General features: G+C 38.3%; 1 protein-coding gene across 2 annotated transcripts in view; it reads left to right on the top strand.

Annotated features, from left to right (window-relative positions):
• The window catches only part of CRYL1 (crystallin lambda 1), a 53,854-nt gene that overhangs the window by 26,785 nt on the left and 14,562 nt on the right, over nucleotides 1-12,507 (top strand). For both annotated transcript variants that reach the window (XM_061992376.1, XM_061992386.1), the window contains exons 4-5: nucleotides 801-962; nucleotides 5,724-5,918. In XM_061992376.1, the coding sequence (XP_061848360.1) occupies nucleotides 801-962; nucleotides 5,724-5,918 (357 nt within the window). The remainder of the gene's footprint in view (nucleotides 1-800; nucleotides 963-5,723; nucleotides 5,919-12,507) is intronic.

Genomic DNA, 12,507 nt, shown 5'->3' with positions numbered 1-12,507 from the left:
TGTTGTTTTTCTTGTAGACTGAAGTCTTTATGGTTGATTGTGGTATCCACTGTAGTTGAACTCCCGTTGTCCTTGCTGCCCCCAGACTGTTGGATTTCTGCATGTTCTGCTTCGGGCAGCTCCTGGGGATAACTTTGAAATTCTAATGACTGGAGATTGTGGCTTTGGGCTCATACGTGTGCAATTTCACACAATATTGTAGAGCTGAACATGCTCAGTAGCTTCAGGAGAAGTTTTGATAGCATGTGTTCTACTTCAGAAATCTTTTTCAGAGCTGAGTGGAGATAGTTAAGCTTTTCAAGTGTGAGGGTCATTGAGAGGTCTTTCAGTGCAGGTTCTAGAACTATACCTTGGAATCTCCTGCCATAGTTCTGGAAGTTCTAAGTTTGTCTTCTTTTCCTATAAAACTATTCATATCCATCTTGTCTGAGAGAGAAGACTTGACTTCTGTTGGGTGAGATTTCATTTTAAGAATGAAGACAAGGTCTCATTCCTACTGTGTTATCTCTGTGCATGGGTAAAAGTTTAGATTTTTGACAAAGGAGAATCACTTAGTTTGTGTTGTCTCCTGTGGTGTGTGTTGGCCCATCTTCAGCTATAGACAAACTCTTGGGCTTTCAATTTCTTTAGACATGGGAAAGTATCTTTGTGTTAAGACTGACTAGTGTTTCTAGGCTGATTAAAATTGACTGTTTGTGCTGAGCTCTTAGGTATCAAGGCGGGATCAGTGAAGTCTGAAATACACAAATAAAACAACTGAGTTAGAAGACTTCTAATACTGATTTTTGTTTTTATTCCAGGAGTGTACTCCAGAGAACCTGGAACTGAAGAAGAAGATTTTTGGTCAGTTGGATGTTATTGTTGGTGCCAATGTTGTCTTGAGCAGCTCGACCTCTTGTCTCTTACCCAGCAAATTGTTCACTGGTCTTAAACATGTTAAGCAGTGTATTGTGTCACATCCCGTAAGTATGATGACATGTTTTGGTTTTGAAGTAGTAGTAAAGCATCCCACACTCTTCTCTGCAGACTCAGATATGTAGAAGGGTATTTGGGGGGCTTGTGTGCAGGGGCCTGACATATCAGAGGAGCAGATCATTGGGTCATTCTGTGGGCAGCACTATCTGCACAATTGAGATGATGGGTGCATGTTTCATACCATTAGCCAAGATGCATTCTGTATAAGCTGTTGTGCTCATATTGTTATGTCTTACTCAAACAGCTGGCTCTCAAAATGCAGGAATTTTGTGTTATGAAGACAAATACCCTGTTTTCTCCATATGGTATCCTTATGCCTTCTAGTAACCTTTTTTAGCTGCTGTTGTGTAACAGTAAGGATACAAATGGTGAGCTGCATGTGCTTGTCAGGTACTGTCAGTGAAAAATGGAAGTTCTTGACTCTGGTTTCTTCAGACTTCTGATGCAGAAGCAGTATACTTGAAGAGGAAAAATGGGTGGATGAAGAGAAGCAAATTGTACCTGAATTGGAACTGAATTTACATGCTTTGTGACCAGCTGGGACAGGGAAGTGATGCAGAAATGGTGTGAATAGAGATGGCAGCAGAACCTCAAAATGCTGAAGGTCACTCATGAGCCTCTGTGAAGATCTATGTGGGGCTACCAGGCAGCAGTTCATAACATCTGTCCTCAGCATTATAAAGCATTTTTGTCTCTCTCACTGGGTTTCTTTCTTCATCTGTTTTCCACTGCTTAAGAGCTAATGAATTTGTTAGCCTAATGTTAGTTTGGTGTTTGACAGATCAGTTGAGAGGACTGTTCTTAAAAAGGTTTACAGTATCTGGAGAAAGGTATTATTCTTCTGTCTGCAATTGGTAACTACATGTTGTCTCTCCAGGGCATCTTTCAGGGTGTAAAATAAATGTCATTTCCCTAGGTGTGCTGAAGAGTAGCAGCATGAACAGAAGAATACAGCACTACTTTCCTGTAACGATTTTCCAACTACCTGTAGCCTAATGTTTACATTAGGCTTACAGTGTCAACGCTTTTGGTCACTCAGTTTGACACCCTTCCATCACTACCATTGTGCCTTGGGGTGGCTGGGAAGCAAAAGGAATTAAAAGATTGGTTTCTTTCTATATAACTAGTTTCTAATCCCTTCTAATAATTTTTTTTTTTTTAAAGGTCCAACTTCAAAGTATGTATCTGTGCCTTGGTTTAGCCTTTTTCCAGTCTAAAATTCAGTAGTTCTTTGTCTAATGTTTCCAGGGTTGTAACTTTCTGTAGTGCAATAGAAGAGGTAATGTCTCTTCTAGAGTTCTGTATTAAGTAACTATAGGTATGCTGTTTTTGTAACCAATTTCTGGGCTTCTGCCTATTCTCTGACTGTTTGTCAGTCTTTGATTTTTACATCATATTATCCTTTGTTACCATTTTCCTAAGTTGGTCTGTACCAATTGACTTGTTTAGTCTAAGCTACAGTCTTTATAGGAGCCACTTCTGAAACCAGGTTTTATCAGATCTGGAAAGCTAGCTAGTCCCTGTGCAAATGTTTTCTAGGTTGCTATTGTAGGGATATATGTATTTTTCTGAAGCAAATACTCTGGAGTGTCTTAAAGTATCTAATTGCTCTGAAATGGCTCTGCAATCCAGTTCAGACTGTTTTCCTAGTAATCTCAACTTCACTCAAAGGGGAGTGTACTGAAGAAACTATAGCCAGTGTACTCTTGCAGGGGCCTTTCTGCAAATGTTATATCAAGAAACATGCTTGCTTTGTAGTAGCTGTTGGCTTTTGGTGTTTTGTTTCTTTTTTTTTTTTAACCATGGCCTTACAAACATTTGTTACAAATAGTTGATAATAAACAGAACATGAGCCAGCAATATGCCCTTGTGGCCAAGAAGGCCAATGGCATCCTGGGATGCATCAAGAAGAGTGTGGCCAGCAGGTCAAGGGAGGTTCTTCTTCCCTTCTACTCTGCCCTGGTGAGGCATCAGCTGGAGTCCTATGTCCAGTTTTGGGCTCCTCAGCTCAAGAGGGATGGAGAATTTCTGGAGAGAGTCCAGCACAGGGCCACCAAGATGATCAGGGGTCTGGAGCATCTTCCTTATGAGGAAAGACTGGGGGAACTGGGGCTGTTTAGTCTAGAGAAGAGGAGACTGAGAGGGGATCTCATTAATATTTACAAATATCTAAAGGATGGATGTCAGGAGATTGAGGCATTACTTTTTCTGTTGTATCTAGTGCTAGGACAAGGGGACAGAAGGGAAAGAAGCTGGAACACAGAAAGTTCCATTTAAACTTAAGGAAAAACTATTTTACTATGAGGGGGATGGAGCCCTGTCACAGGCTGCCCAGGGAGGATGTGGAGTCTCCTTCCTTGGAGGTCTTCAAGACCTGCATGGACACATTCCTATGTGACCTGATCTATGTGAACCTGCTTCTGCAGGGGAGTTGGACTAGATGATCTCTAAAGGTCCCTTCCAACCCCTCCCATTCTATGATTCTGTGATTTTGAACACATCAGTAGGACATGGGAAGTGGTGGCTGCAGGAAGCAAGCAGCTCTGGAAGACTCTCAAAACTCTAAATGTGGAATTAAATACACAAAAAAATTTTAATGCTTAAATGCTAAATGTTTTAAAAGCCTCTGACATAGGTGAGTATGCGGAGGAGAAATTAAATGTCCAAAGGGCAGAATGAGCTCATCCCTGTACTTAACATAGCAATAGGTTCAGTAATTAGAAAAAATGAGTGGCATCCCATTGCACAGCTGTATGATAAAAGTGCACATGATATTGTAGGTACAGATGCTCTCCACAAGCTGTTTCAGGCAGGATATCAGTAGACGTCTTCTGCAGCATGTTTGTTTCTCAAGTACTGTATATCCCTGCTAGGTCACACAGCTAGAAATATGGAGCTAGAGGAGACTGTGTTGCCAGCGAGTGAGCTCCCTTGCTGTACAGGAAACGGTGTCATCAAATCATCTTGAAAAAGTATTAAGCTCTATCTGTTAGATGGGTTTTTTTTAACATCGCTAGTCTTGTTGGAAGTTGTTTTCTAATTCTTGCTAACAGGCCATTAAAATTAATTTGATGTTTGTTGGTAACTTTTCTGTAGCTTAATTCTTCCTCTGTGTTTAGTTTGTCAAATCCTTTCTTAGCTTTCATTTTGTTAGGCTGAGTAAGCTAAGCTCTTCTGCTCCCTGAAGAAAAGCTTCTAATTTTTAGAAACCTTTCCCTGTCCCCAATGTCATCCATGTTCTACTGCTTTTAATTTTTAGCAACATCAATTATCTCACTCCTAAAAAATTGTCTTCATAAGTCTCCTCACTGTGCTCATGAACACACCCGTGTACTCCCTGTGCCAAGTTCACGAAACACTATATTTCAATAAGATGACTGTCAACACTAATCTGGAAAGAAATTTATAATAGCCTCAGTCTTTCCCAACAATGAACTTGTCCTCTCCCTGATTGGAACTTGTGATATATTTAAGGGTTCGAAAAGCCTTTAGAAAACATCTTGGTGCTTGCACTGTTTTGGGTCTTGCTAAATTGCCTGGCACCACACCTGTGACGGTGTCCATCACGCCATTCTCAGCGTGGGTGGTGGCACTGCCAAAGACCCATGCGAAAAAGGTTGTGTTGGAACACAAGGCCTTTTAAAGGGAATGAAGGTTACATCAACAGCTGAAGCAGGTGTAACTTACATCAGGTTATACATTGGTCAGACCCTGCAGTAAGGGGAATGATCTAAGTGCTGAAAAGAGAGAACATGCAGAGAGGAAAGACTGCTTCCATGTTGCTGTGCTTAATCCTGTACTTGCATTTACGTGACCACAGTTAAGAGCAGATTGAAAGAATCAATACTTTAATTACTGCCTTTAAATGTCAATGTTGCTTTGGGTAGTAACTTATGACCTGTTAGTTCCTTCATATTTCCTGGAAACTAGACAGAGATCCAAGTTTTTACCCAAAGAATGTGGCTGAAGGACTGCTGCTTTTTGGAAAGAGCATGCAGTCAGTGTCACTGCTTGTCATACGATGACCTGAAGACCTTTTAGCTATTTCTGAGATGTTCTTTACAATTTTTTGTGTAGTGCTTCAAAAATACATTATGCAAAGTTCTTGACTTGATGAGGAATTGCATTTGGGAGGAGTCAGGGAGAAATATTTTGCATTGTAGTTTTGGTTTTTTTTTTCTAAAGTAGGTGCACTGTCTGAAGATAACCTGTAACTTCTCAAAAGTATGTTTTATGTGATATCTGTTACTCTGTTTACTGTACATTTATAAGTGTAGGCCAGTAGCAACTTACCTATTAAACATTGCTTTTTACAGGTGGTGTTTAGCAATAATTTTGGTTTAAAGTTCCTGGATATCTAAAAGGAAATGCTTTGCTTCATTTTAAAAGATAGGTGGTAACCATATGTCTTAATAAAGCAGCTTGATTATTGAGAAAACAATGGTTATTCAAATCAGTATAATGTATTCTAGTACTGTTTGAGTGCTATTATCTTTATTGTAGCCCCATGATTTTTTTTTCTGGGGCTAAACAGAGTTAGATTTAATGCAAGATTAATTGCTTCTTAAATTTTGAATTAATACATGAGCTTTTATTGGATTGACAAAGTCTTTCAGGGCCTGAAGGTCAGGCTTACTGTTTCCACTGGAAAATATTCATACTAGTAGCAAGCTACAAAGTTGCTTTAGGTTAATTTGTTCGGTTGATCTGTTGGTAGTTGACATTCCTCTTTTGTGTTTCTTCTTGAGGTAAATCCACCTTACTTTGTGCCATTGGTTGAAATTGTTCCTCATCCAGAAACAGATGCTTCTACTATAGAGAAAACATATGCCCTGATGAAGAAGATTGGTCAATCTCCTGTCAAACTAAACAAAGAAATTGAGGGGTTTGTTCTGAACCGGCTCCAGTATGCAGTGATAAGTGAAGCCTGGAGACTTGTGGGTGTAGGTATTTAATTTTTTTTCCTGTTTCTACACAGACATGCTGCCAGTTTTGCAGATGTGACAAGTGAGATTGTGAATTTAAATTTCCTATGAATTTGTGTCATCTTTGTTAAACTGTCCGTTGTGAACAAGAAACATATATTAACATGTAAATTTAAAAATGTAGAAGTAATTTAAGTTATAAATAGCAGAGACTAACAAAAACAAAGTGATATGATCATAACAGCTATTGTTTGTCCTGATTTCTTTTCAGAATACTGTCATTTTCAGGACAACGATAAGAACAATCTTAAAAGCACAGAATTCAAAATACTGGATTTTCTTCTAGGTTATCTCTTTGTTACCTGTAACTTTCTGAATGTTGCTGGCCTACTGTACAGTGGTTATGAAAATAATATTTTAGGTGGTTTTCTCTTTGGCCATTCAGGAATCGCACTCACAGTTTCAACTGTTATTTGATACTTGTAGGTAAAGACAGATTTCTCCTCCTCCTGCCTATTCAGACTTCTAGCTGAGAATCACTTGTTTGTGCCTCTTCAGCTTTTCCCACAGTTACCTGTTCTGTGCTGCAAAGTCTGGTCTTTCATCGGGAAGAGCTGAATTAACAATTCTATTGCTATTCTGTTGTGGAAGAGATTCAACTGGGCTTGAGTAGGACTTGTTTTTTCGTGGAAAGTGTTTTGATTTTTCAAGCTGTTTAAAACAACCATGCACACAAATGTGGGTAGAAATCTTAAAAGTAAGGTAATACTAACATATCATAAACGAGGCAAATCTTTTCCCAAAGTAGTATCTAAACATAGTTGCTGAGCTGGTTTTGCTTGCCTGTAGTTAGCTTCCACTAGCTACACAATACAACAGTATGAAGGAAGTAGTGAATAACAGAAAGTAAAACAGTGTTGTTGAGAAGCAAACAATCTTTTATTGGAGACGTGTCTTTTAATTTTTTTTAGAGGTAATTAAAAAGGTAATTACAAAGTCTTAAATATAGGATAAGAAAACCCCTTCAGAAAGCTATAGTCATGTTGAAAGACACAGGATAGAAAGCATAGTAACCTCTAAATTATTTTTGAAACCCTAGTAGCACTGGTGAAGAAAGTATTTTGGGAATAAAAATGTAAAAACAACTACTATAAAATGTGAACAAGGAAGGTAAGTTCATGAGGAAAGAGCTAGCTGAGCTGCAGTGCTCACTGTTAAAGAGATCCTCACATTGTAACCTTTCCTTGAAAGGAAAGGATCTGATATAGAACAAGTCATGCTAAGAATGAGATTTTTTAAGAAGAAAAGAGTAAACAAGTAATGGCAGACTGTGAAGGAGAAATTGAACTTATCCTAGAATCCCAGAAATCAAGTTGTGGTTGAAACGCTGTTTTGAGCACCTTTTTACACACGAACTAGCATAGTATTGGGGAAACATTAAGTTAGCATTTACACTTTAGCTCTTTAAAAGAGTTCAAAGCATCATTGGGAAGCTGCAGACCAGGTAAGTCTGATATGTGTAGGCATATTGACCTTGGTCAGCACAAGTATCCAGGGATGTAATACCTCAGAAATCTAGTAGGATTCTACCATGTCTTGAGAGGCATAAACTGAATTGTGAAAACTGTTGGCATAAAAAGTGAGGATGCTAAAAATGTGAGTGAGTTCAGGGAACATTTAGACACACTCATGTTAGAGAAAGACTGCGCAGAAGCAACCTCTGACTGTTGAAGTTGCAAAGGATGGACTGCTAGGAGCTGAGGCAGTGCATGTCGTTGGTTCGATTACTGTATTTAGTCTTTGGTTAAGGAAAGAGTATAAGAACACTTTGTGGGCCACTATTGGAAAAAGAGGTACTGATTTGAGGGAAATCTTTAGAATGAACATGTATAGATACTTCTGTGTGAGTGATGGTATGTGAATAGTAACAAAATAGTGCTTGAAGCATTGGCAGGTAATGAAAGTTGCTTTTGTTGTGCATCATCAAAGTTTCCAAGTTGTTCTGATTCTGTATAATTTTATTGTGTGTCAAGCAAATAGATATTTAAACCCTAACAACCTTGGCTGAGTTTCCATTCCAAAAGCCTCGACAAATAGCGTCTGTCAAAGGTGTATAGTTTCATCTGTGTGACTTAAGGCCACACACTGCCTTTGATAGAAGGAGATAGGTGAGAGCTGCAGGCCTGGGGCAGTTTCTGTGTTCTACTGTTGTGCTGCCAACTTAGTATTTTTTATTGCAAGTCACATTCTTTTCGTGTTTTCCACTTTCTAAGTGAAGAAAAATACTTGTTTCTGCTTAAGTGACTTTTCAGTCCTTATTGTTGAAGGTTAAAATACTAAAAATGTCAGCCTCCCTGCCTCAGTCTGAGTGGCTTCTAAAAAAGTTTTACTCATGTTGCTTCCTTCTAGTAACAGAGGTTTTCATTACCTTAAGAAGCACTAGCAGTGGTAGATAAACTAGGGATACTAGCAAGAGGGATATATTAATAAAGCATTCTTGTCCAAAAGTACCACATTATTAATCCTTTTGTGGTTAGATATGTAAATTACATTTTGGATGAGGCAGTCTAAGTCAGCTTGGATGCAAAACACAGACGTTCTTACACAGTTTCTTATGAACACTGTGGTATTTTGATGCTAATAATTGTATATTGCCTTTGATGAAAAAGAACAATGAGACAGCCTTGAAATGATATTTTATAGTTTACTTGTTTTATTAGTTGTTGTAAAGGTCTGAACAAGTGTCTGCCTACAGTTACATGCCATAAATTGATCAGTGCTCCTATTTCTGTTAGAAGTTTTATTTCATTTTAACATGGTAATTGCTCGAGGAAGAAATTACATTGTTGCTAGAGGACTGTTGTATTTGTGCTGCAGTGTCTCTGTTCTTTGCCAGGTAACAAGGACATAAATATTCCAGATACAAATGCTATGTGTGAATCAGCAAGAGAAACATAGGAGCAGTCTCCAATTGTTTTTAAGCCAAGTGAAATGATCTTAAATCAACTCCTTTATGTAAACAACTATCAAGATTTTTTTGACAGAAACTTTTTTGCACATTATCTCTGTCCACCCCTCATGCTTTGCATTTATTCCTTGAAAACACAGATACTAGTAATGCTCCAGTCTGTCTCTTTAGGGTCGGATATCTCTGAACTTTCTGTAGGACTACATAACTGAGACTCATGTTCTTGTAGATTTTTATTTATGTTTTTAATTCTTAAGTCTCTGGTAGAAGTGTTGATAAGCTGATTATGATAAAGTAAAAGATGTACTGTGAAATGTTGATCCTTACTCTTCCTTTCTGAACCTTCTGAAATTTTGATTTTTGTAGATTTGGGACTATTAGAATAATCTGTAGCTAGTAAAAGGAAAAATATCTCAAACAGCTTTCTCTGTTACTTTCTGTAACTGTTTGTATACAATCTATTGCCTCTGTTGACAGTGATCACTGATATGTCTGATTTTGGTCATAACTCCTTGGAGCAGGCTTAGTGTCTTTATTTGCCTGAGAAACACCCTGTGCAATGCTGACACTATTACTTTTACTTTTGTACTTTTACCAGAACCAACACATTCTATAGTAGCTTGGGATTATGTTGCAAGGGGATGTTAGTTAAATAGCTTGACTTTGTCCTGTTCTGACTTCATCCAGGAAATAACAAACATTTTCACAGACACTTTAGTTCAGAAGTCTCAAACCTTCCTCTCAACATCTAGGACTGTCCTTTTATGGTAGATTAAATTACTGAGTGAAAGCTTATGCTGGTGAAATATTTTTCTAAGCATCACTGGAATTTTCAAAGAGGTCATGAAATACAGAGATAGTGAGGATAACATGGCAGTTTTTCAACCCTGATCTAATTTTAGGAGTTTCAGCTGCTTTTAAGAACCTACTAAAACTATTTTGCACAATGGATCAAATGGTAAGTGTCTATAGAGGCTGTGCTTTCTTCTGTATAAGCTTTTGATACTGTCTTACTGTATTTTACATTAAAAGTTGGATTTCTTGGATTCATTGTAAAAGACAAAGAATGGGCAGCCCTGCTGTTTGGGTTAATCTTTTGGAAAATAAACAATTATGGTTTGGCTGTGTGTTCATTTTAGTTCATTTTTGGAGCAATCAGGTGCATTGGCTTCAGTCCATAATTTATGTACCTCTCCCTTCTCAGGTGACTAGTTTGGCAGTCATTAAATGCTGGCAAGACTCTTTAAATTCCAAATTCTGTATTATTAAAAATTGTATTATAGTGTTATCTAGAGGACTTTTCCAAAAGATCAAAGATAAAACGGAGCGTTAAATGTCTAGTTACAATGCTGCATAAAAGGGGGATGTCGTAAAAGGATGTTTATAGGGCCAAGGAGAAAAATAACGTTGATACCAAGTGTTTCTTGTAGGATGAGATGACAGAGGGTACCATATAGAAGAAGAAAGATAAAGACCAGCAAAGTAAGGTGGTGTGATGTACATAGAACAAGAAGTTTCTCAAACATGATGAAATGGAAACAGATGGAGCTGGTAGAGGGATCTAGGAGAAAAGTCATATGCTCAAAATGACAGGACTGGAAAAAGATCTCATCAGGGTGTGGATGGAAGGGACTTGATTGAAGTGATAGTGAAGAGAAGGGTGTAACAAGAACTGCTGAGAGAAATGCATATATTAGTGGCAATCAGAAAAAACATACTGGATTTGGGAGATACAGAAGATGAAGTGGCAAATTTGGAGACAGAAAGTATATGATCTGGGAGGGAGTGGAGTCCAGAATAACTCTACAGACAGACTGGAGTGAGTAGCAGATCATGAATTGGTGGTATGAGAAAAAGCAGGATTATTTTTTTTGGCCATGTCACATTTCATATGATTACAAACCAAGTCGGTGACAGAAGTTGCGATGTGGGTATGACTCACAGATGTAAAGGCTGTTGATTAAAACCAGGCAGGTTGGATCAGGGCCTAAAGGTGGAGACTGCAAAACTGCTACAGGTTTTTGTGATGGAGAAAAGGGTCCCTGCATAGAGTGAAGCACTAATAAAATACTAAAGGAGCATTGAACCCATACTGTGGCACCACAGGAGATTAAAATCTTGAGGAAGATCAGACTGTGATGTATATAAATGGTGTAATAAGAAGTGTGGAGGATTCTGAGCTAGTCTTGATGTTTGACTGGACATTGGAATCACTGAGGATTTTAGGGGGGTTAATTCTGTAGCTGTGAAAGCTGGTGAGCTCTACTGATATACTTCTCTTACCTCTGACAAGTGCTTGAAGGAAGGCTTACAAGAAGGATTACCCAGCATGAGGAGGATAAAAAAAATCACAGGTAGACGTAATGAAACTGGGTTGGAGCTCTGTTTACTTCTTAGCATAAACAGTATATCCTTGTGGAAGACACCTTGCTGACCTTGCACCCACCCTGCTGAATCATTCCACCAACTTATGATTGCCTTAATATAAGTGGGAGTAGGGTTATTCCCTAGGGGAGGACAGGTTGATTTATTTCTCGTTTGTGTTTTTAATTTCTGAAGAGAAAAAGTAAAAGGCTTCTCTTCAAGGGGGTCTGTGTGACAAGGAGAAACTGAGCCCACATGTATAGAATTAACATATGACCAGTCCTTCCAGTTGAGGGATATTTTCCTTCTGATAGCAGCAATTTTTGCCTCTTAGCAGCTCTAACTATAAAACTACAGCTATAGTCAAAAGGCCAATGAGCTCACGATTCTGAGGGCATCCAGTCTTCAAATGGCAGTACCAAAGCTGAGGACTATGGTACCAAAGTAAAGAAATTGAGTTTTATTTTGAAAATTATTTTGCAATTCTTCGGATATGTTTCAAGACCCTGTTAACTTTTTATATTTTGTAACTGCTGCTGTGGTTCAAATGCTTGTCTGGAACTTGTGGTTAACCTTTTGTCCACAAATACAAGTCAGACATGGAAAAAAAAACCCACTCATCAAGCACAGCTTTACCAGCACAACACATTGTTTGGATGAAGTACTCCCAACAGAAGAGTGCTTTTGTTGACTTTGATGTCCTTCAGAGAAGTTGTGTTGCCCTGTCAGGAGAAAAAAACTTTGGAACATATTGTGCCTGTGTTAATGACACTGATTTGTAGTCTGAGTGCTGTCTGAGGTTTTTGTTTAGTCCTGTCTTTATGCATACCTTTCTGTCTGCCTCTAGATGAATTACTTATGCCTTACCTTTATGCTGAATAAAGTAATGCTCCCTATCCCCGCCATTTAATGTCTAATTAAATTGTTACCAAAGCTGTGTGTTTTGTAAATGGTGGGTAGAACTTTATAGTTAGGTTATTGTTTCCTTTTCAAGATAGAATTCAAAAGCCATCTGCAACAGGCTTGTTTTTGATAGGAGCAATGCCTACTAACAGATCAAGTCTTGAGATTGAGTCTTATGAAAGGATCTATTTAAGCCTGAGATGACGAAACTTGATGTCTGTGGCCAGCTGGAGAAGTTACATTTGACTTAAAACTTCCTTTTGAAGTAAGAGTAGATGTTGTAGTTAGGGACACAGGAAGATACTGTAGGTGAGATTCAGCTGACTTAAGATGGAATTTCTACAATGTAGACATTGACATCCAAGCTCTTTA

Source organism: Colius striatus, chromosome 1 (assembly GCF_028858725.1).
Source record: "Colius striatus isolate bColStr4 chromosome 1, bColStr4.1.hap1, whole genome shotgun sequence".
Classification (NCBI taxonomy): Eukaryota; Metazoa; Chordata; class Aves; order Coliiformes; family Coliidae; genus Colius; species Colius striatus.
Note: the sequence above shows the minus strand (reverse complement) of the source record. Positions and strands in the feature narration are given on the sequence as shown.